This window comes from Bubalus kerabau, chromosome 1 (genome assembly GCF_029407905.1).
Source record: "Bubalus kerabau isolate K-KA32 ecotype Philippines breed swamp buffalo chromosome 1, PCC_UOA_SB_1v2, whole genome shotgun sequence".
Lineage (NCBI taxonomy): Eukaryota > Metazoa > Chordata > Mammalia > Artiodactyla > Bovidae > Bubalus > Bubalus kerabau.
The window spans coordinates 12057260-12080403 of record NC_073624.1 but is presented as its reverse complement, the minus strand read 5'-3'; the positions used below and the strand labels follow the sequence as shown (position 1 = coordinate 12080403).

The following is a 23144-nucleotide window of genomic DNA, read 5'->3' as shown; positions in this document are numbered from 1 at the left end:
TCTGGAATTGACAGTTAATGTTATGAAAAGAGACAGTAAAAACAGGACAGTTCTCTCATAAAAGTGTGATTGACTCATTCAAAAAATATCTTACACGTTGGGGAAATAGTCACGATACAATGTTAAGTAAAAAAAAAAAAAAAAGGCAGAACCCACAGTATAAAACTGATTTTTCTGTGCATATATGGGTGTATTTTTAACAAAGATAATAAAAACTGGGAAGAATAATCATCAAAATGTTAAAAGTACTGATCTTTGAATGGTGGAAATATGGATCTTTCTTTTCTTTCTTTCTCATACTCTTTGCATTTTCTAATTTTTCCATAATCATGTATTAGTCTTAGATAAAATATGGCTGTCCGTTGGGACAGAACAGGGGTAGTATGGTTGATTCAAATGTGTGTTTGGATATTATTTATTTACTTTTTTTAGAAAAAGAATCAAGCTGTCTATGCATTGTCTTGTGTGTGTGTGTGTGTGTGAGAAAGGCAGATATTTGTATAGAATTGTATTTGTCTTAAGGTTTTGTTTCCTGAAAGCCTAAAATACCTGAAATGTATTATGTGAAGCGAGTTTTTCATTTCAGTTTTTCTCTGTGGAAAGCATGTAATATCATCCATGTAATATGGTAGGTGCCTGTGTGTGCCTAAGTCTGTTTCTGGACTCTGTGGTTTTCCATTCACCTGTATGGCCGTGTTAGTTGGTCACTGTTTTATATACTGTTTTAAGTTCTGGTGTATGACAGGACAGGGCTTCTGCGGTAGCAGAAAGTAAAGAATGGTAAAGGTGGTCAGAGGGTAAAGAATCTGCCTGTAATACAGGAGACCCTGTTTCAATCCCTGGATAGAAATCTCCTCAGTGTTCTTCAGTCAGAATCACCTGGAACTTTACTCTTTCATAGAAATTTTATAGTGACACTGACTAGATTCTTCTTGAAAAAAATTCCTTTGGGGACTTTGATAAGAATTTTCATTTTTTATAGACGTAACAGGCAAAATTAGATATTTTTATAACAGTAAGTGTTGCTATCTACTTACATAGCCTATTTATCCATTTATGTTTTCTTCTATGACCTTCATTGGTATTTTGTGCATTTTGCCAGCAAAATTCTCACACGTCTCTATTAGATTTATTTCTAGATAGCTCAGTTACTGCTATCATGAGTATGGGCACTTCTGGGTTATTTTAGCTCATGCTTGATCCCTCATTGTCATTTTCTAATTTATGGAGTGTTTTCATGAGTCTGGAGCAAGAGGGAAGGGTCCTTATATGTTGGCTTAGTTCATAATATTTATCAGAAATTTAAGTTCCCATTTAAACCAAATTTATTTTCAAAATTTTGGTTTTTTCCTTCTGTCAATTTTTTTGGCCTTTTATTTTTTGTATATTTACATACTTTTCCTTCTTGAAGTCTTCAAAATCCATAACAAGGACTTTGATTGCTACTTTTTAGACAGAACATCTGTTGCAAAGTTTTTGCCATTTCTTCAGGGATGGGGTAAATTACAACTCTCTTAAACCAAAACTTTATGTGGAAAGGCAGCAAGAGGGAGTGATGAAAGATGTGCTGGCCCTTCTTCGTCTCTGTTTCTAAAATGTTGTTTTGTTCTCTTAAATTTCTGTAAGGTGGGGAGTTGATTCTGCCTAAGAATTTTCACCTTTACCCAAACTCTGTGTGTGTTGTGGAATAGTTTATTTTTCCAGTATACTGTAAAGAAAAAAACCTTTCTGTTCCCAGCCTGCTCACGATACAGAGCTCCTGTTGCTTTGGCTCCGAGTCCCATTCTGCCTCATGATAAACACCTTCGTATCTCATTCTGTCTTAGACTCTGCGGGCTCTGGGAGCAGGCCCACAGAGGAGACTCACTGTGCTGTCCAAATGAGCCATGACAAGCATGGGAGTGGAATTTGCTGCTGGGAAGTAGACCAGGTGGTATTCAGGGGGCTAGTTCCATGTGGTAATTGCACAACCCATTTGTATGAAAGCAGAAACTAGAGGAGTGACGCTTTCTAGCCACTAATCTCTTGGAGAGATAAGACAGTCACACTGTGCTCGTGTGTTTCCATTTCTCCACGTAAAATTGTGCTGGAGGACATTTCTTTTTATTTCTAGGTCTGATTTTTTTTTAAGTTGTTTTATTTTTCTTTTATAGGCAGGCTTAATGTGACTAAACCCCTCAGTATGAAGACCCTAAGGCACCAGGGTCAAGTCGTTGTGTTATTAAGTGGGTCCTCCGGCCCCTTCTGCTGGGGATGAAGCCCCGTGGCTCAGGCTGTCAGTGGTTCCAGATGTGGAAGAGGACCTCATCAGAGGGCTTCTTCACCAGAACAGATGTACACATCCAGTTGGGCCTGTGCTAATTGAGGGAGTGTTTTCCTCCCCTCTTACTGTTGCTCCATCTGTTAGAAAGTATCCAGATAATTGCACAACACATACAGACTTTGATGTATCCATTATATGCAAACAGTGGAAGTGCTTCAGCATGCTTGTTTTGGGGACAGTTCATCCGGGGACAGTGGGCAGATCCTTCTTCTTAGCAGCCACCATTCTGGGATGCCCAGATGGGTCCAGAGGAACAGCAGCCCCCAAGCCCATGTGTCACCCACCAGGGGTCACTCACACCCATCTCTGTTGTCATGGAGACGAGGGCTATATTACCAGTGTCAGCGGTTGTCAGTGTCTTTGTATGAGACACCACCCCAACCTTATCCCACCTCCATACCCCTGCTCTGAAGTTTTGAACAGAATGCTTTAGTGAGACTGTAGAATCACATTAGATAAGGTAGTTGTTGATTTTTAGTGCTCAGGAGTTGGGGAACACGGGCTTAGTTGTTCCATGGCATGTGGGATCTTCCCAAACCAGGAGTTGAACCCATGTCCAGCAGCAGCAGCCCCTATATTGGCAGGCGGGTTCCCAACCAGTGGGCCACCAGGGAGGCCCTGCACATTGGACTTTGAATGAACTGACTCTTCCCTGTATTCATCTGGGGTGTCGTGGGTGTGAAGGCATGTCTTGGCCACAGCAGCATCTTCTCTTCCTAACATGTTTTAGCACTGGGGGCTTCCCCATCTTGTCTTTGTTTTCACTTTTAAAACATAAGAAAGATTCCAGAGCTGTGCTTTGTTTTTATTTTAAACTAAGACCAGAGCAGCCTTTCAGTCACCGGTCACTGGCTAGTTACATCAGTGATTCCTTTATACTTCCCAAGAGTTTTTAAAACTGAGCATTTTTACTTGCTCTGTAGGTCACAGGGATCATATCCTCTGTGGTATTCCTTCTCTACTCAGCTTCTTAAAGAATTGTTGTAAATAGAGGCTTTTAACTTAGACCTGTGCGTTTCATGGGTTCGATAAAAAGTTCCAGGTGAAATTACTGTGGTATCCTCTTGCATTCTGGGCTTCCCAGGTAGCTCAGAGGTGAAGAATCTGCTTGCCGTGCAGGAGACGTGGCCGTGGGTTTGATCCCTGGGTCAGGAAGTTCCCCCGGAGAAGGAAATGGCAACCCACTCTAGTATTCTTGCCTGGAGAATTCCAGGGACAGAGGAGCCTGGCAGGCTAACATCCTTGGGGTGGCAAAGGGTCGACGCAACTGAACGAGTCAACAACGACAGCAGTCTTCATACTGATAGAACTGATTAGAGTACATGACTATGTTTGCAGCCAAGACCAAGCCTTCGTGATGTTTCTCTCCTGAATTAGAGCACAGCTGATGACTGCAGGCAGAGAACAGGACGTACATTCTGTGTAGAAGGCAGGAGAGCAGAAGGACTGAAAGGAGCCTGTTTATCTCCCTCTTCAAAACTTGCCAGTCAGTTAACTCTCACGGGAGTGAGGCTGGGAGCTGAGGGGCAGACGGGGAGAATGAGGAATGTTATCCTGAGAGGAGGGGGAACGTTTCACAGGGATTCAGGAGGCTCATAATCAAGTTGGTGTTTCATAACTTCTAGCAGTCGGGTGTCATTCCTGATGTGAACTTTGAGGATAGACACACAGGGTCTGAATCTTCCTTCTCACTTAAGTGTGCTTGCTTGGGCAACCTGGGATTTCCAGGAGCCCTATAACAGAAACAACTGCATTCCAAGAAAAAGGGACCACTGACTTCTCTTCCCTGTTCCATTCGTACGGTGTTAAATATATTCATGTTTGCTTTTCTCAAACTGCAGTGGAGTTAGGGGCATGAGACCGACCTTGGTTGAGCAGTAGTTACTCTGATAGCATATTTCTATCAGTCTGTCCCTGCATTTGATGGTTTCTGGGAAGTTGTAGCTAGTAGAGTGGTGGTTGTTGTTTAGTTGCTAAATCTTGTCCAGCTCTTTGTGAACCCGTGGACTATAGCTTGCCAGGCTCCTCTGTCCTCCACTGTCTCCCGGAGTTTCCTCAAATTCATGTCCATTGAGTCGGTGATGCTATCTAGCCATCTCATCCTCTGTTGCCCTCTTCTCTTCCTGCCTTCAGTCTTTCCCAGCATCAGGGCCTTTTCTGATGATCAGCTCTTCATATCAGGTGGCCAAAATATTGGAGCTTCAACATTAGCCCTTCCAATGAATATTCAGGGTTGACTTCCTTTAGGATTGACTGGTTGGATCTCGTTGCAGTCCGAAGAGTGATACATAATGCTTAGTCCAGCTTATTAAAGTCTGCTGCTGCTGCTAAGTCGCTTCAGTCGTATCCAACTCTGTGCGACCCCATAGACGGCAGCCCACTAGGCTCCCCTATCCCTGGGATTCTCCAGGCAAGAACACAGGACTGGGTTGCCATTTCCTTCTCCAATGCATGAAAGTGAAAAGTGAAAGTGAAGTCGCTCAGTCGTTTCCGACTCAGCGACTCCATGGACTGCAGCGCACCAGGCTCCTCTGTCCGTGGGATTTTCCAGGCAAGAGCACTGGAGTGGGGCGCCATTGCCTTCTCCTAAATTATGCTATGTTAGTATATATACAGCCCATCTTTTTCATTACAAAAAGTGGTGCAATATCTTGGCTTATTTTTCATAAACATACTCAACAGCAGAACAGTTTTTCCAGTAAGTGTTGCAGTTATTTCTTACTGTTCCCGTTCTCTCCTCTCCTCTCCCTCTCTCTTCTTCCTAGTCTTTGTTTCTTTCTTCTGTTTTAATAAACGTCTATAGTAATACCTGTGTTTCAGGAACTGTACTGGATCAGTGTAATTTTGAACAAGATATATTCAGTCCCTTTATCTAATACTCTGTTGATATGAGGGCATGTTAAGCAGGTAGGAATTTAGTTATGATTGTAATATCTAATTAATAATAAGTTTAGTATTAAATTAAAATTCCTAACAAGGAATCTGAGCTCCTCTGCTGTGATCTTCCGGGTGAGGTGGCATTTAAGACTGGAAATGGTGTCAGCACAGTGGCAACCTGGGGTTCCCTAGCACTCTTCTCTCTGCCAGAAACATCCTTGAACAACTGTCCCTGCACAAAAATACCATTACAAGAGTCAAGGACTCACGTTGAGGGATTCAGCCTCTACGTGAATGAAGCACAGAAATAACAGTGCATTGAGGAGCGAAGGAGTCTTAATACATTAGTAATAGCTCACTAAGCTGGAAAACCACTAGAAATAATTGAAAGATCTACATCGAAGAAGGACCTGAGACATAGGTAGGAATGCTGTCTGATGGAAAGGTACTGGAGAAAAACAGAACTTCCTAGGCAGCGGAGTCAGCATAAGAAGAGGCCCAATGGTGGGTGGGCTGAGAGTGCTCAAGGGTCTGATGAAGGCCAGTGAGATGAGCGTGCAAGGTGAGGTGGAGTATTCAGGATGCCCGAGATGGGTAAGATTTACATCACACAGGGCCTCCGAGCCCATGTCAAGGATGTTACGTGTGAATCCTGAGGTAATTGCCTTAAATTGTAATTTTTGCCTTCTTTCATGTTAATTTTTATAATTATGACTTCGTACAATGTAGTGATTGACATGGCTACACTGCTTTCTTATTTTCCCGTTGGGACAGAGTCTTTGGTCTCATTTGTAATGAATGAACCAGATCCCTCGGATTACTGTTTCAGCTGCATCATGTGAAGTAGGTTGGTAACTATCATTAGAAATCTAAGGTGGCAGTGTTTCTTGGTTCATAGAGTCAGTTGCAGAAACCTCAAATAGTAGATCATCTCAAACCTGAGATGATCAAGGGTAAGGAATTTTTTCTGGTCATGAGATACTAAAGGCTTTATGAACTTAGAGAACAAGAGGGACGTACCTTTGGTCTTTCTAGATAAGTCTAGGAAAATAGTTTATCAGTACAATTTTTATTGTCACTTGTAATCTAAATCCATTGTTGCTTTATTAAAAGGAGTCTTTCCTTTGCCTGCACGTATCACAGGCTTTTTTCCTGTATGGGTTCTGGGTTACCAGAACTTAACGTGTACAACTTATTTTAGACTAGGAATTTCTTGGAGTGGAACTAAATAAGCACTATTATGGTTTTGTTTTGGTTTTCTTTTTTTTGCTCAAAAAAAAAAAAAGAGTAGTTGCTTTATTGTATAGAGTTATCAATTATCTTTCTGGCTCTTTCTCTTGAACTAATCATGCCTTCCTTCCTTCCTGTGGAGATACATTATATAACCAAAAGTGTTTTCAACAGCTGAATAGACTGGAATTTGATTATGTTTGAGGAATATAAAAATGTTTCCATTGACTTTGTGATTGGATTTGTAGTATGGAAAATTAAACCAGTTATTGGTTATGCTACTCAGGGTTACATAATTGCATTTTGTCTTTTGTGTCTCAGCTTGGATGTTGGATAGGATAATTTCTTCTGTTAGCAGTGCATTTTCTTCTGTTTGTGGCTGCCATTTGTATGGTTCCATTGAGGGCAACAATGGGTATAAGCGGGACTGTTTATCTGTGATAGGGCGGTGGTGGCATACACCATTAGAGTTTCTGTTCTGAATTTAGTACTGCTGAATGCCCTTCACAATTGCACTCATTTCACACGCTAGTAAAGTAATGCTCAAAATTCTCCAAGCCAGGCTTCAGCAGTACGTGAACCGTGAACTTCCAGATGTTCAAGCTGGTTTTAGAAAAGGCAGAGGAACCAGAGATCAAATTGCCAACATCCGCTGGATCATCGAAAAAGCAAGAGAGTTCCAGAAAAACATCTATTTCTGCTTTATTGACTATGCCAAAGCCTTTGACTGTGTGGCTCACAGTAAACTATGGAAAATTCTGAAAGAGATGGGAATACCAGACCACCTGACCTGCCTCTTGAGAAACCTGTATGCAGGCCAGGAAGCAACAGTTAGAACTGGACATGGAACAACAGACTGGTTCCAAACAGGAAAAGGAGTACATCGAGGCTGTATATTGTCACCCTGCTTATTTAACTTCTATGCAGAGTACATCATGAGAAACGCTGGGCTGGAAGAGGCACAAGCTGGAATCAAGATTGCCTGGAGAAATCTCAATAACCTCAGATATGCAGATGACACCACCCTTATGGCAGCAAGTGAAGAAGAACTAAAGAGCCTCTTGATGAAAGTGAAAGAGGAGAGTGAAAAAGTTAGCTCGAAGCTCAACATTCAGAAAACTAAGATCATGGCATCTGGCCCCATCATTTCATGGCAAATAGATGGGGAAACAGTGTCAGACTTTATTTTTCTGGGCTCCAAAATCACTGCAGATGGTGACTGCAGCCATGAAATTAAAAGACGCTTACTCCTTGGAAGAAAAGTTATGACCAACCTAGATAACATATTCAAAAGCAGAGACATTACTTTGCCAACAAAGGTCCGTCTAGTCAAGGCTGTGGTTTTTCCTGTGGTCATGTATGGATGTGAGAGTTGGACTATGAAGAAAGCTGAGTGCCAAAGAATTGATGCTTTTGAACTGTGGTGTTGGAGGAGACTCTTGAGAGTCCCTTGGACTGCAAGGAGATCCACCAGTCCATTCTAAAGGAGATCAACCCTGGGTGTTCTTTGGAAGGAACGATGCTAAAGCTGAAACTCCAATACTTTGGCCACCTGATACAAAGAGTTGACTCATTGGAAAAGACTGAGCTGGGAGGGAGTAGGGGAGGAGGAGAAGGGGATGACAGAGGATGAGATGGCTGGATGGCATCACCGACTCGATGGACGTGGGTTTGAGTGAACTCCAGGAGTTGGTGATAGACAGGGAGGCCTGGCGTGCTGCAATTCATGGAGTCGCAAAGAGTTGGACACGACTGAGCGACTGAACTGAACTGAATGCCCTTCGGTGCCCTCTGCTTGACCTCTGGTTTTAAGCAGGAAGGATGTTAGAAACAAGTGAAAGAAAGTGGCATGTTTGCTTATTGACCTCCTAACCAGTTGGAGATGATTTTAGAATGTATTTGTTTCTCAGAGAAGAAAAGCCGTTGTTTTTAAAAATACATTTTAATCTATTTACATACATAATTTAATATATTGACTTCGGCTGATTGTTTCATTACTCCTTAAAAAAGTACCCCTGTCTGTTAAATCATGTATTTTTAGGCTTGAATCATCCTCTTTTTGAGTAGTTCCATTCTTTCACAGGAATTGAGTTTGGTTTTAAGCATTTCACTGTTCTTTCCCATTCACAATCCAGATCCCATTAGTAAACAAGGGTGAGGACGTGGGTTTGAACAGGCAGCCAGCCCTCCTGTTGAGAACTGTGTTACCGCTCCACTGTGCCCAGCAGTTCCACTCCTCAGTTTAGATGAGATTACAGGACCAGCATCAGGCCTTCAGATGCATCCCCTACTTGCCTCCCATTCCTAATTCAAACTTTATACAAAATTGAGCAGAATATGTGTGAAGAGGATCCTAAACAAAAAAGTAGACTCTTTTCCCATGACTGTTTTAGTACTTTTCCCAAAATATCAAGTATTCTGTTCAGGTATTGTCTGTCTCCTTGGTTGTAGTGGTGGTCATGGACCTAAGCGGGTGGTGAGCATCCTTCACTCAGGCTGATGCAGAGATTACCACCCATCAGGGCTTCAGCCTGCTTCCTGCACACACTCTGTTAGAAAGATGAGAAGGATACCAAAATTTTAACTCCAGGAATATGAGTCATTCACTGTAAGAGCCTTCAGAAAGTTATTTAACCTCTTTGGGCCTTTGTTTCTTCATCTGTGAGATGAGAACACCGGTGCTAATAGAAAAGTGGGCAAAGAATATGAATGAGTCATGAACAAAATATGAATATAGATGGCCAGTAACACTACGGGAAAATATTGTGTCACGTATGACAAAAGAAAATTAAAAGATGCCTTTCTCAAATATCTCACACAAAAGGACAGATATGATAACACCCCCATTACAGTAAGAATATGTTTTAAAGTATATACATTAAGTTATGAGTCTGACTAAGCTATTAAGCATTTCTGCAGTGAAATTAGGTTTATTTATCAGAAGCTTTAAAAGCAGACCTTTTTTACTTTGCAACTCTACTTCAAGGAACTTGTCCTTAAAAATGTACACAAGTGCACAGTGACTGGCCTGCTGGACTGATAACAGGTATTTTAAACTTAAACTAGTTTTGTTTTCTTTCATGCAGTAATTAAATCACATGGAACTTTATAAGACATAAATATATAATTTAGTGTCAAACCTTTCTCCTTTTAGAGAAAATGTAAGCCACGAGCATTTAGTTTGTTTTATTTTCACATTCGTGTTAGAAGGATAATGGCAACCGTCTCTAATTAGATTCAGATATGTAACTTTAAAACAAAAGTAATTGTGGCGGCTTTCTTTGTTCATTCATCTATTTTTGCTTTAATCTGTCCACTTGGTGGTGTCAGTTTTACCTCTTGTGAAGCCTCCGCGTTTTTCCAGATGAAACTTGCCTAACTGTCTGGTTCCATGAGGGCCTTATGCCTGTCTTCTGTTTCTTCTTTGGTTTTTAGAGTAAGTAGCATACTCAGAGGGTTTTCTTTAAGTTTTTAAAACTTGAAGCTGTGGCCTGTCCCAAGTTTATCCTTAGACTTTTTCCTTTCCACATGCTGTTCTACCTGTAAAATAGTCTGTTCAATTTATTCTTAATTTGGCATGTTGAATGATAGCAATAGATAAGAGACAGATGGTGTAATGGAATTTACAGGAAGACAAGAACATGAATCATGGCTTCTCCTCTCATCACTTCATAAAAACTGATAGCAATTATTTTATCTCTATAAGCACAGACCCACAGTTTGGAATAGTAACATTTTTTTTTTTTTTACCCTAGTGGGCACTATTAGGGTAACTGAGGACTACTGTTAATATTAAATATATGAGAAGCCTTTTGGACCAGCTTCCGCTTAACCCTTAACCTGCTTGCCAGGTTAATTGAGGCTGTATTTTCTCTCTGCTCCAGACAGGGACTAAGAGCTAGGACAGCTGGGAGACCACTCCTGACACAGACCCAAGCATTGCCGCTGGCTTGCTGAGTGACTGCTAAAGTTAGTTTCCATTCTTGTTTATTCCACTTAAGATATTGTAATCATGCTTTTTATCTTTTATGAAACCAATGATATTCTTGTAAGAAAAAAATATTTTTGTGAAACTAAAGCTGAATGTTTTGGAAAGAAGATAAAAGTAAAAATCATTGTTTAAAAATCGTTGCTGAATTAGGTAAAAGTGAGGTAATCGTCAACTAAGGAGGAAATTTTTTTTTAATATAAAAATGTTTGAAACTGAAATTGCTTTCAAATGTCTTTAAGTACCAGCCCTTCTTTAACAGAACTGGGACTTGAGAGGGTGCTTTCTGTACAATGCAGGGTTTAAGGCATTGGATCACACAGTGAGCTTTGGACCTTTCCTGCATCAAAAGCGCTAGCAGTAAAGAACCTGGCTGCCAGTGCAGAAGATGTCAGGAACGCAGGTTCAATCCCTGGGTCAAGAAGATCCCCTGAAGGAGGGCATGGCAACCCACTCGAGTATTCTCACCTGGAAAATCCCATGGACAGAGGACCCTGGCGGGCTGCTGTACGCAGGGTCACACCAAGTCGGACACGACAGAAGTGACTTAGCACACGTGCACATACATTTTTTCATTCTTTAATGAACCTTTTTGAATCAGCAGAATTATCACAGAAAGGGGCATCTTGTACAGTTTCTTATAATTTGTTGATTCTAGCAGCTCCATAAAGTGCAATTTTTATATAGGATATTGTCTTACAAATGATTTATAGAAACATTCTAAATAACTGATTCTCAAATAGTAAATAATGAAAAGCTACAGCAACTTTTCCACAATGTGTTAAATCTTAAACACAAACTAGGATAAATGTATTCATATAAATTTGGTTTTAATTCCAAAGACAAGCTTATTAAAGCAGGGGTCCACAACCTCTGGAGTCTAACGCCTGACGATCCGAGTGGAGCTGGTGTAATCAAGTGCGCAGCAAATGCGATGTGCTCAAATCATCCTGAACACGTCCCCCTCCCTGGCCCGTGGAAAAACCGTCTTCCACCGAACTGGTCCCTGCTGCCAAAAATGTTGGGGACCGCTGTATTAAAGAATATTGTCATTTTTTGCAGTTTGAAAAGTCAGGTTTTTCCCAGCCTTTCACAAACACTAATTCTAAACCCAGGAAGTCACGACAGCTGCGTTGGGACATGACTTGCCTGGGTTTGGTAATTTACTGAGATACCTGCCAATTGCAATTAGAACCCTCCGAGCTTAACCAGGATAGACTTAATTATTGGCTTGCTATATTTAAGTCAGAAAGAAAAGCTCATAGAGGAATTTTGTACCCATACCCTGAAAAAAAAAAAAACGTGAAGCTGTTTTTGGACTAAAATTTCATCGCTTTTGTGGCTAATGAGGCATGCAGTAAATTGGCAGGCTCAGCCCGCTCTGAACACAGCGGTGCAGTGTGCGCCTTCTAATTCCCAGCCCTCGGGAGTCCAGCAAAGGTCACAAATTAAACAAAGTCAGGATTAATCAAAACTACAATCAAATAAAACCCAATCATTAATCCTCTCCTGAGTTACAGAGGAGCGATTGTGTCGGCGTGTGAGAAACAGCCGGAGAGGGCTCTTTTGTAGTCCGCAGGAAAGTCCACATTAGGCGTCAAACAGAAAAATGAAACCCTGCAGGTGAAGGAGCCGGGAGACACTGGCAAGTTATGCAGGGTTGCCAGTGAGCCTGGGGAAGATTGAAAGGGCTGTTGGCAGGGGCCGGAGAACCTGTAGGGCTCCGGGGAGGGGGCCTTCTACTGAGATGAGCAGCATTCGCTGGGAAGCTTAGTGTTTGGGGCTAGCAGCTCCAGGCAACAGTCTCGCCCAGGTTCACTGCCAAAAATGTACTGTGCGATTCTCAGCTCTCAGTAATTGTGAAGAAGAGTTTCTGGAAAAGCATTTCCTCTATGGGAGTCATTAAGTGTTTGGAGTATGTCAAACCCAAGAAAAAGGGGAAAGTTCCCAAAGTTTCCAAAGAAGAGAACTTGCAGCCCATATTTCTTTCGTGTTTCTGACTTTTGACCTGACTGATGCTTGCTTTATTGTTATTGTTGTTAGGTTGCTAAGTCACATCAGACTCTTTGCGACCCCATGGACTGCAGCATGACAGGCTTCCCTGACCATCACCAGCTTCTGGAGCTTGCTCAAACTCATGTTCATTGAGTCAGTGATGCCATCCAACCATCTCATCCTCTTCCACCCTCTTCTCCCCCTGCCCTCAATCTTTCCCAGCATCGGGGTCTTTTCCAGTGAGTCAGCTGCCTTGAGTATTGGTCTCCAACTTCAGAGAACTGAAGTGATCTTAAGTGTGATTCTTTATTTCTTTGTGTTTTTTCTTTTATTTTCTTCCCCAAATTTTGCATCTAGTACATTATTTGGAAGTGTTTCAGTTTACTCAGTCCAATCTCTTCGTCACTTCAGATGGTCAGCAATTATAAAAGATAAACTATTTACTGACACAAAGGTATAGCCATGAAAGTCCTTCTTTTTATATTCTTAATGTGATTTTAAGTGACTTAAAATGACTTCATAGAGTATTAATCTAATTACTCTCTAGACTTCCTTCTGGGATGTTGTAAAAATTCATATTCAGAAGCATGCTCAAAGGCGGTAACTCATTCTGAAGTTAATACACTATCTGCTTTTCCTGCAAGTCTCTAGATGACCTTTGCTTAAATTCACTGAAGTACCTAAACATGTCATATGTATAGGCACACACACTGCATTCTGTATTACTGAAGGAAGTCTCACTTAATAATACTTTCCTTTCTATAGTACATGTAGAACATTTTGATATTTTATTTCTGTTTCACTTACTTCAGCAGTTAGAACAGCACTAAATTAACGATACTCCTGTGTTCTTTACTTTGTTTATCAAGCATTCTGGTGTGATTTCTAAGTCTTTGAAGATGTTGCAACACTTGAGGGTTTTCACATATTTTCCTTAGGAGGTCAGCCTCCACACGGGCTGCCTTATCTAGAAACATTACGGTTTCTGCGTGTGGACTACAACATGCACGGTTATGCCCCAGGTCTGCAGTTTGTATTCCATTCTACCTATGTAATATAGAAGAACTGTCCAATGTATACAACATTCAAAAATATTTTGGGGGTAACTTGTAGTTTTCATTTTAAAATTTTCTGTGTGTGCAAAGCTTAGCTGGCAATTAAGTCTTTTATTTAAAAAATATTGCAGATTTAGGGGTGCATACTTACAGGGTAAAAGCAAAGAAAAACAAGCAGATGGGTAGTTACTAGGATAAGGGATGGAAACAGGCAGGACTTCTGGGCACTTACGTGCCCCTTTCTTGGTGGTTACATGAGTGTTTGTTTTATGATGTGTCAGTTTACATGTTTACGTTTTATGCACTTTTCTGTATGTGTTGTATTTCTAGTAAAAACAAAAATGTTAATTAAAGAAGAGAAAAAAATACAGAGAAAAAAAAAATGCCACGCACTCCTCCCAGAATGATTCCGGGTCTCCTCTGACTCTCCTGCTCACTCACGTTATGATTGTGTGTACTTGACTTCTCTCATCCTCTCTCTATCATAACTTGTACCTTCATGCTGATTCTTGCTGGAATTTCCTTTATTGTCTCCTGTGTGGTCTTCTTGTCTTATTGTAATACATGCATCACATCGCCTGACATAATGATTGGTGTAAAATTCAAATCTGCTGAATCTTCAACTTCAAATCTTTCGGTGTCTGTATCTCCTCCCTTTATGTCCCCACAAAAGATTTACTTTCTTAGTATGGTGTGTGCAGCTCCCTGTGATCTCTCTTCTGCTTTCTGCTACCCCCACAGGTGGTTGTGGTTCATATATTCTCATTGCTGTGTAGTATTCCCATCTGTGGCTTTACTTTCTTTATACACTTCAACCATAGATAGAAATTTATGGGTTGTTTCCAGTTTGGGTATCTTACAGAAAGACCACATTAGATTTTATTTACCTCTTTACTTGCAGTCTCTTCCAGTAGGTTCTGAATTTATTGAGGCTCTCGTTTTAATCTTGTACCTTCTAGCATGTTACATGGCATGTGAGTGTTTTTTGAAAGAATGGAGAGAGGGAGAAGGAAGTGTAATCCGAGGAGATAAAGAATTGAGAGTTCCAGGTTTTTGTTCAGATCTGGTCTTGACTGAATCCGTCCACAATTTTCTTTACGTGTTCTTATTCAAGAAGTTATAATGTTGTGACTGAGGCATGGGAACCCCTCAGGTATTCTGTCCTGGGTTTAGCTTCATTTCTTCATATGCAACGGCTTTGTTTCTTTTCTAAACTAGAAGCAAACCTGAAGCAAAAAGAGATGCCTCCCCCACCCCTGTTAGCTCACAGTCACTCTAATAGGAAGCAGGATTGATTAATGGGGTGGAAAATACAGGTTTGTTTTCTTTTAATGCATTTGAAACAAGTGAAGTCAGCCATCGTGATCTGCGGGCGTTCCGTATGTGCCAGTTCACCTGCTGCTGACATTTATTCATAACTGCACATACTCAGACACAGCCAACCCAGCCGTTCGTGAACCTGGGAGGGTGGCCCGGCTTTGAGACTCACCTCCATGCACATCCCAATAGGGCTGAGCCAGGTGCTGTCTGCCTGCTCTTCCCAGCGCTCACGCCCAACGCAGGTCCTCCTCATGGCCTGTGGAGGCCCCTTGCTCCCCTCCTTTGCACGGAGGGCTGTGCAGTCTGGCATCCCTGTGATGCGCCTTATGGAAGAAGCCCATGTGCTGGCTAAGCTCCATTTAGGTGTGAGCAGTAGTGCTCATGAGTTCAGTGTTCATGAGTCAGCAGCACACGTTAAATACAGTTGTGGTGGTTGTTTAGTCGCTCAGTCATGTCTTGACTCTTTGCAACCCCAGGGACTATAGCCTGCCAGGTTCCTCTGTCTATTGGATTCTCCTGGCAAAAATACTGGAGTGAGTTGCCATTTCCTCCTTCAGGGTATCTTCCCAACCCAGGGATTGAACCCTCATCTCCTGCATTGCAGGTGAATTCTTTACCACTGTGCCACCAGGGAAGCCCATTAAATACAGTGCCTTTAACGAAAACACACGTAAAACAGTTTGGTATGGATTGGTTGATGTAAATGTTGTAATCAGAAGCTCACGGGAACCTCATCCTGTATCTCCCTTGGAGTAGCAGTCCAGGATTTGCTAATTCAGTGGCCACACCTGCTTTATAGACCATCGCTACCATGAATAAGGAGCATTGTCTGTGCTTGACTGCCTTTTACTTCTGCTGTTAACAAACTAGATTTATTTCTATTTTCCCAGGCTCGTTCCTCTACCACCTGTTATAAAATCAGTTGACCTTCACTTTGCTACACACGTTATGTAACTATATCAAGCTTAGATTTCCTTTGCTGCATCTTCTCCTGGAGACACAAGTGCCTCTTGTGAAAGTAGCACTTGCCTGCTGCTCGTGCACCATGGAGCCTGATTGTCAGTGCTGTTTTTTTAAGTTATCGATTGTGTGTTGACTTAGGTTAGGAAACGCAGCTTCTGCTTAGTTTAAAGGCAAACTGTCTTCATTCTCTGAAACTTGAAACCTTTAAAGGTTGTTCTACTCCCAGTGAAGATGCTCTGTGGGCACTTCCGATAGGGTAGTTTTTACCCATGGTTCAGGTGCTGTACTGGGAAGGCAGGCAGTTGCTTTAGAAGTCTTTATAAAGAACACTTGGGTGTTCACATAACAAACGTTTGTCTTCCTTTACTGTTCCCTGCTCCCATAAGCTCATTGAATTCATTGTACCCAACTACACAGCATGGACACTTCTCTGCTTTTATGCTAATAAAACTAAATAAAGACTAGGAATTCACTGGAGAAGGCAATGGCAACCCACTCCAGTACTCTTGCCTGGCAAATCCCATGGACAGAGGAGCCTGGTAGGCTGCAGTCCATGGGGTCACTAAGAGTTGGACGCAACTGAGCGACTTCACTTTCACTTTTCACTTTCATGCATTGGAGAAGGAAATGGCAACCCACTCCAGTGTTCTTGCCTGGAGAATCCCAGGGACGGGGGAGCCTGGTGGGCTGCCATCTATGGGGTCGCACAGAGTCGAACACGACTGAAGTGACTTAGCAGTAGCAGAAGCAGGAATTCACTCCCACGTTAATAGCATATTCCTAGAAATAAGGAATTAACTTTTTTTTCCACACCAGTCCTTTTAGAACCAATGATCAGATCATTTTCTGGATTTTAATGCATTGAGAAGTAGTCAGTCGTCTGCTTCCAAGTTTGTGACAGGGGAGTGCACAAATGACCTTGTGCTCTTGCACGATTATATACTCAAATTGATATCTGCCTGCTTGATGCAATGAGAGCCTTAAAGTCCCATTGTTAAAGTACTTGACATTGAGTTAGTCTAGTGATATATGATGTTTAGAATTACAGGATTTTTCTGATCTACACCTGGGGGGGGAAAGTGAAAGTGTCAGTCACTCAGTCATGTCCGACTCTTTGCGACCCCGTAGACTATAGCCTGCCAGGCTCCTCTGTCCATGGAATTCTCCAGGCAAGAATACTGGGGTGGGTTGCCATTCCCCTCTCCAGGGGATCTTCCCAACCCAGAGATCAAACTGGGTCTCCTGCATTGCAGGTGGATTCTTTACCAGCCGAGCCACCAGCAAAGTCCTTACACCTGGGTTTTGTTAAGTAAACAAATTCTGAAATTTCATAGTGAAAAAGGTGGCATCTCTAATTACACCTGGGGAAAATACCTAAGTAGAGATGCCACCTTCTTCACTATGAAAGTTCAGAATTTGTTTACTTAACAACAGTTAAGAACCAAACTATTACCTTTTCCATCCCCCTTCTCTGTGGATGCTGTGTAATATTTGGTCCCCTACTAATCAGCCCCACCTTTTGTCCTTGAAGCTGTTTCTTCCCTCTGATTCTGTGGTACCTTGCTCTCTTTACGTCTTGTCTCTGATAATGACCTTTGTTGTTGTTGAGCCGTGATTCGGTATATTAGTTATTTGCTTGTAATCTGTTTTCCCTGCTTGACTGTGGATTGCTGCTTGTTTATCTCTGCGCATCCCAGCACCTAGCACATGTTAACCGTTCTGTAGCTGGTAGGTAGTGAGTACCTGTGGGGGCGAACCGTCTCCACCCGGAGACGCTGGTGCTCCCTTCATGTGACCGGAGCTTGCCCATCTCCCATCTCTGGTATTTTTTACATTATGGACTTCAGAGCCAAACAGAGCTGGACACACAGCCTGGCTCTGCTGCCCACTCTGTAGGTGTGACTGTGGGCGAGTGGCCCCGGGAGCCAGCTTCCTCACTTGTGAGGAGGAGCCACATGGTTGCCCGCCTCCTGGGTGCTGTCGGTTCCGGGACAGGGTGCTCTCCTGTCTTCCCGTCTCTTCTCTTCGTTTGCAGGCAGGGCCACTGGTGCTCGGAATGGGGGAGTGATTCACACGCAGTCAGAGCCAGCTTAGTGACAGGACTGGCACAGGCTCCCACTTTGGTTGCCACTGGATTCTTCCCACTATCCCAGGAAACATCTGTGTTCATTTATTCTTGTGTGTACAATTTTCAGTGAGAAACAAAAGCTATTGATTCATCTTTTTTTCTTTGCTATCTTACTGAGAACTGGTGCTTATAGAAACTGCTGTGCATTAAGCATTCATTACACTAACCCCATTCCAGAGAGATGGGTGCTGAATTCCAACCTATGAAAATCTCCAGGAATGGTAATTCCACAGTTCTCAGCAGTTTCTTTTAGGTTCACGTCTTCCCAGCTGACACAGTTTTCCAGTTCTGCACTTTTATCCTTATTGAAAACTGCTGTGACTTGCTTCAGTAGTCGTTTTCCCGTTTGGGGCATGTTTGTATTTTCTAAACTTTTGATCTCTAACATGGTTTTCCAGTTTGCCAGCCTAACTTGTCCCTTTTAGATTTTATTGCATTAATTCAGTTAACCTCTTGCAGACTTCCTTTTTCACACATGATTTTCTTTACTCTTGCTGATTAAACACTAATAAGAGTTTGTGTGCCTTCACAGTGGACTGGTAGAATTCTAGTCTGGGAATTGAGAGACCTTCTGTTTCTTCCATCTCTCTCTTTGTATCTAGGCTTCTTAATATCAGACTGGGAAAAAATTACATTTCTAAAGTAATCTTTTGTCTTAAAAAAGAAGGTCCAAGTTGGTATATAGTATGTGTTTTGTGAGGAATGTGAATATTCTGTATACTTTTGACAATAGGGCTTGAGTGTATAGTGTCTAAAACCTGAATAATTCCAATTTTAAAGTCTGAGTATGGGCAGAAAGAATAGTAGTTAGTTGTAGAGAAATTGTGTGGCCATGTTTTACCCAGAGAAAAATTAAAGACTTAACCCACATTCTAAAATAGAAAAGACTCTGGGAAAATTTTTGCTTAGAAGGAATGATTGCTTTTTGTTTTTGTCTTCTTTTTTAAAAAAAAAAAAAAAAAGCAGAACCCCACATTTCTGCTCTTAAATGTGCAACACGAATTGTCAGCTGTTTCTCCCTCCCACTGTTGTTCTTTCTCTTCTGATCTGTCACCTTCTAAGCTCTGAGTCTCCGTCAGGCTTGAGCCCACACTGTTAGTCACGCATCTCTCTCCCCCCAGCTCACCGGTCAGCTTTCCTGTCCTTAGTCCTGACCACAGTGTGTTCAAATGGTGCCCATATGGTGACAGAGCCACTGTTAGTCATTTCCAACTCTGAGCTGAGTTAATTGATCCAATAACGTGGATAAATGGGTGTAGTAGGTTTAAAACGTATCCATCTGTTCCGGATTTGCTTTTGCTTTAGAGAAGTTAGAAAGTCCAGGATGCCGTAAGAGGCTTAGTCTTCTCTCACCCTTGGCAGCAGACAGATGTACTGATAAGGTGATAATGAATCCGAGAGTCTGCCCTCCTGGCCAAGTAGGCGGGGAACCCGGATAGTGTGCTGGCCTCACTCTGGAGCCTGCCAGTATTTTTACTTCTTCATAGGATGCATCTCAAGGAGGTTAACAAGTGAACTTTTCCTGGGTACCTGGCACTCATGGAAACCAAAGAAGAATATACATTGTGTTACTCTTAATGTGCCAAGTCAGAGGTCTTAAGTCCCAGTGACTATAATCCAGGCAGTGGAGACACTGGAAGGAGGGTGTGTGTGTGTGAGAGAGAGAGAGAGAGAGAGAGAGAAAGAGAGAGGAGGTAGGGGGGTGGAAATGAGAATGAATTACTTGCAGCAAACTATTAAATAACTGTGGCCACCTTTTTTACCCAGGGTGAGGATGAGGGAGATGCATATATTTAAAAACTATCTGATACTGTATACAATATGCCAAATGAGACATTCCAAAATTATTAGGTACTCCTATTTATCTGATTTCTGGAAATGTTTTCAAACCATCCCAAACTCAATTGAAAACAGCACCAGAACTTAAAAGTAAACTTTCCAGTGTTGTTTTCAGTTTCAAATGCTAGCGAACCTCTCATTATTCTAAATTCAGTTTCCACTGAGCATTTTTTTTCAGGTTTCACAACAGTGAAATATTTACTCCCTCTCCACCCATCCGTGGGACTTCACTGATGGCTCAGCAGTAAAGAAGCAGCCTGCCAATGCAGAAGACACGGGTTCCATCCCTGGGTTGGGAGGATCCCCTGGAGGAGGAAATGGCAACCCACTCCAGTGTTCTTACCTGGGAAGTCCCATGGACAGAGGAGCTTGGCAGGGCTGTAGTCCATGGGGTCACAAATAGTTGGACGCAACTAAGCGAATAACGCTACTACTCCTCCATTAATTTTTTTAATAAATTGATTCTTAAATTTGCAGGTTTGTCAGATTAAATTGTTTTCAGTAATCCTGTTCTTGCTGGTAGTGTTGAAGTTTAGTGATATAGGTCAAAACGAAAGTTAAAATCTCAGCCATTTTTTAACTATGAGAGTTCGAGTAAGTTAATTTATCTTTGTCTTTCCCATCTCTGAGATGAAAATAATTATAGCACCTCTTTGGGTTGTTGTGAGAATTAAATCATCATCAGTATCAGTCATGATTGTGATCATAATAATCAAAAGATTGATCAGTGGCTTGAAATTGATTTCAAGCACTAATTTCAAGAAATATTTGATAGACCATTTCCCACTCACTATTTAATGAAACAGTTTTTTGTCTTTGGTGTTTATAGAGAAGCTCTAAAGCTTCTCTTCTCTGGTTTTAGAGCATGAACTTTGGGAAGTTTTTTAAAAAATATTTTATTGTATCCATCAAAGTTTGCCTTTGTCTTTGATTTTCGTAGTGGTCCAGCAAGGAGACTTGATAAGGGAAACCCAGAAAATCACATTTTAAGACAAAATTTTACAAACAGAAGCAGTTTATGTGTTAATGTGCATCTCTATACTAAAAGACATTAAAGAATAGTCTATTATACTAATACAGTCAGGACCTTTCTTGTTTAGCTTCTCTTAGTAATTTCAAGGAACCCATAGTGTGCTGTTTCTAAGTAGATTAGAGGTTGAAAAATGCTAAGTGGTTGTGGATCCAGAGGTTTAGTCAGATTTGCCAATCTTGTCCAGTAAGCGTCGAGTTTGGCTTTGTTTCTTATTCTATTTACTAGTGTTTTCTCTGCTGTAGTAGAACAACCCACAGAATCCAAGACGACTGATTTTATTGTTCAGCATGTAAATGAGAGCCCATTTCATAAAATTTGGTAAATTTAATATTAGAAGGACAGAAATTGGAGAGGATAGTTCGTTCCATAAAGGGGATATTGTGTATATTTTAACCTTTTTTGATTCCATTTGTTTTTCAGATTAGCTTTTTTGTTGCTGTCTTGGGGATTTTTTTAGTTACCAGGTCTTACTCTACCAGCTATCAAACCGGTGTCTCCGGCCAGAGAAGTCCCTAGGTTAGATTTTTAAGGACTGCGGTTCTTATAACTGACCACACCAATCACCCATTCCTCTTTCTTGAGGGAAAAAAGCAAAAATAAGTAAAAATTGTGTAGACATTAAAGAATAAGGGTTACAGTATCTGCCTGCAATGCGGGAGACCTGGGTTTGATTCCTGGATAGGGAAGATTTGGAGGAGGGCATGGCAGCCTGCTCCAGTATTCTTGCCTGGAGAATCCCATGGACAGAGGAGCCTGGCAGGTTACAGCCTGTGGGGTCGCACAGAGTTGGACACAACTGAGCGACTAAGCACAGCACAGGATTCCAGAGCAGCACTTATCGCTCCTGAGTGTAGTGTGTCTTTCATTTCTTTCCTAACAAAGGAACAGATTGCCTTACCTGCTCATCCTCTCCACTTCCCCACACCTGCCTGCTTCTTTGTGTTATGTTTCTTTACTTGGTCATTAATTGTTACCACTGTATACAATTACTTCAATTTGACGTTGCTTTGATTTAACAACATGCAGACTCATACGGAGTCAGATTAGCCCATTTGGTTTCAGGGACCCACCTGTGATATGAAACCACCAGTCTTCTACTTTGAAAATCATGATCCGAAAACTTCTCATTCTTTCGGAGAAAATGAGCCAACGTCAGTGTGGCGTCATTAGTCCGAGAAATACACATTGATTTCTTTTCTGAATCTTTTACAGGTTGATTTATATCTGAATCCTTACTTTGTGACAGTAAGGTAGAAAAGTCCTCACTGTACTGATTTGCAGCCTGTTGCAAAGTGGAACAAAGTTAGAAGCAAGGCATTTTTCTCAAAGCCCATTCATTGAAAAGGGGTAATCCAGAGTCTGGCCAAACGGTCCTTGACCTGACGAACTAGACTGAATTATGTCCTATCATTCCATCTAAATTCCCTGATTGTCAGGTGCTGGACTCTAGTCAGTCTTGGATAATCCTGAAGCTGAAGGTATTCTTCAGGATCAGGCCTCTGATGCAGAAAAGAAGTTCATCTGTTTCTCAGAAGGATGCAGACTCAGTTTTGGTCCTGCATGATAGCACCATTTCCAGACTAAACTTGGTTAAACCTTCTTTATCAAAACCAAAAGGATTACGCACAGGAAGAGCTTGGGACAGATTCTGTGCCCTAATTCTTGATGTTTGAAAGCTGATTCTTTTTTTTTTTTTTTTTTTGCCAGTTAAAATTTTTTTATTTTATTTTTAAACTTTACATAATTGTATTAGTTTTGCCAAATATCAAAATGAACCCGCCACAGGTATATTTTTTTGTTGTTTTTGTTTTTTGCCAGTTAAAATTTTTTTTTTTAATTTTATTTTTAAACTTGATTCTTGAGACATAAAGAAAAAGCTCTCCCTTTAGTTTTACTAGGAACTGCTCAGAAGGACAAATGTTTTAGATTAAAAACTAAGTATTTGTTGTTGTTTCCTGTTTATGAATAGTTCATAGGGTAATTTCTTCAGTTATTTAAACTTCATTATTTCTCCCTCTTGGAAAGGCTTGACATTGCCAACAGAGAGTAGAACTTCCTGTTTCTACTTGCCTTTCTCCCAAATGAAGAGTGTGGCATAATCACTCACATTACTCCAGGCTCAACTTGACGTAAACTTTTACCATGCTGTTTAAAAATAATACTGATATCAGAAGTCTGTGGATATGATATTACAAGTTGACCTACATTTTACTAGAACCAAAATGTTTTAGTTGGTGATGAATGTATAGCACCTAGCATACTAACTCATGTATAGTTGTCTCTGAATGCTGCGATGGGGAGTAGTTTTTTTACTTTTTATATCTGTTATTGAAAATCAACACCATTTAAAATCATTTCACATCTAACAGCCTGGCTGTAGTTTTAAACCTTGT

The 23144-nt window shown here is 41.3% G+C and overlaps 1 protein-coding gene across 29 annotated transcripts in view; it reads left to right on the top strand.

Annotated features, from left to right (window-relative positions):
- The window catches only part of ERC1 (ELKS/RAB6-interacting/CAST family member 1), a 272013-nt gene that overhangs the window by 159643 nt on the left and 89226 nt on the right, over positions 1 to 23144 (top strand). Inside the window, exon 16 of one of the 29 annotated variants that reach the window (XM_055567953.1) lies at positions 19897 to 20167. The exons of 25 other annotated variants lie outside the window; for them this stretch is intronic. In XM_055567953.1, the coding sequence (XP_055423928.1) occupies positions 19897 to 19966 (70 nt within the window). In that variant the 3' untranslated portion in view covers positions 19967 to 20167. Of the gene's footprint in view, positions 1 to 10314; positions 10538 to 10717; positions 11052 to 12461; positions 13852 to 19896; positions 20168 to 23144 lie in introns of those variants that run through there. 3 more of the 29 variants (XM_055567963.1, XM_055568000.1, XM_055567942.1) reach the window with 3 other exon arrangements.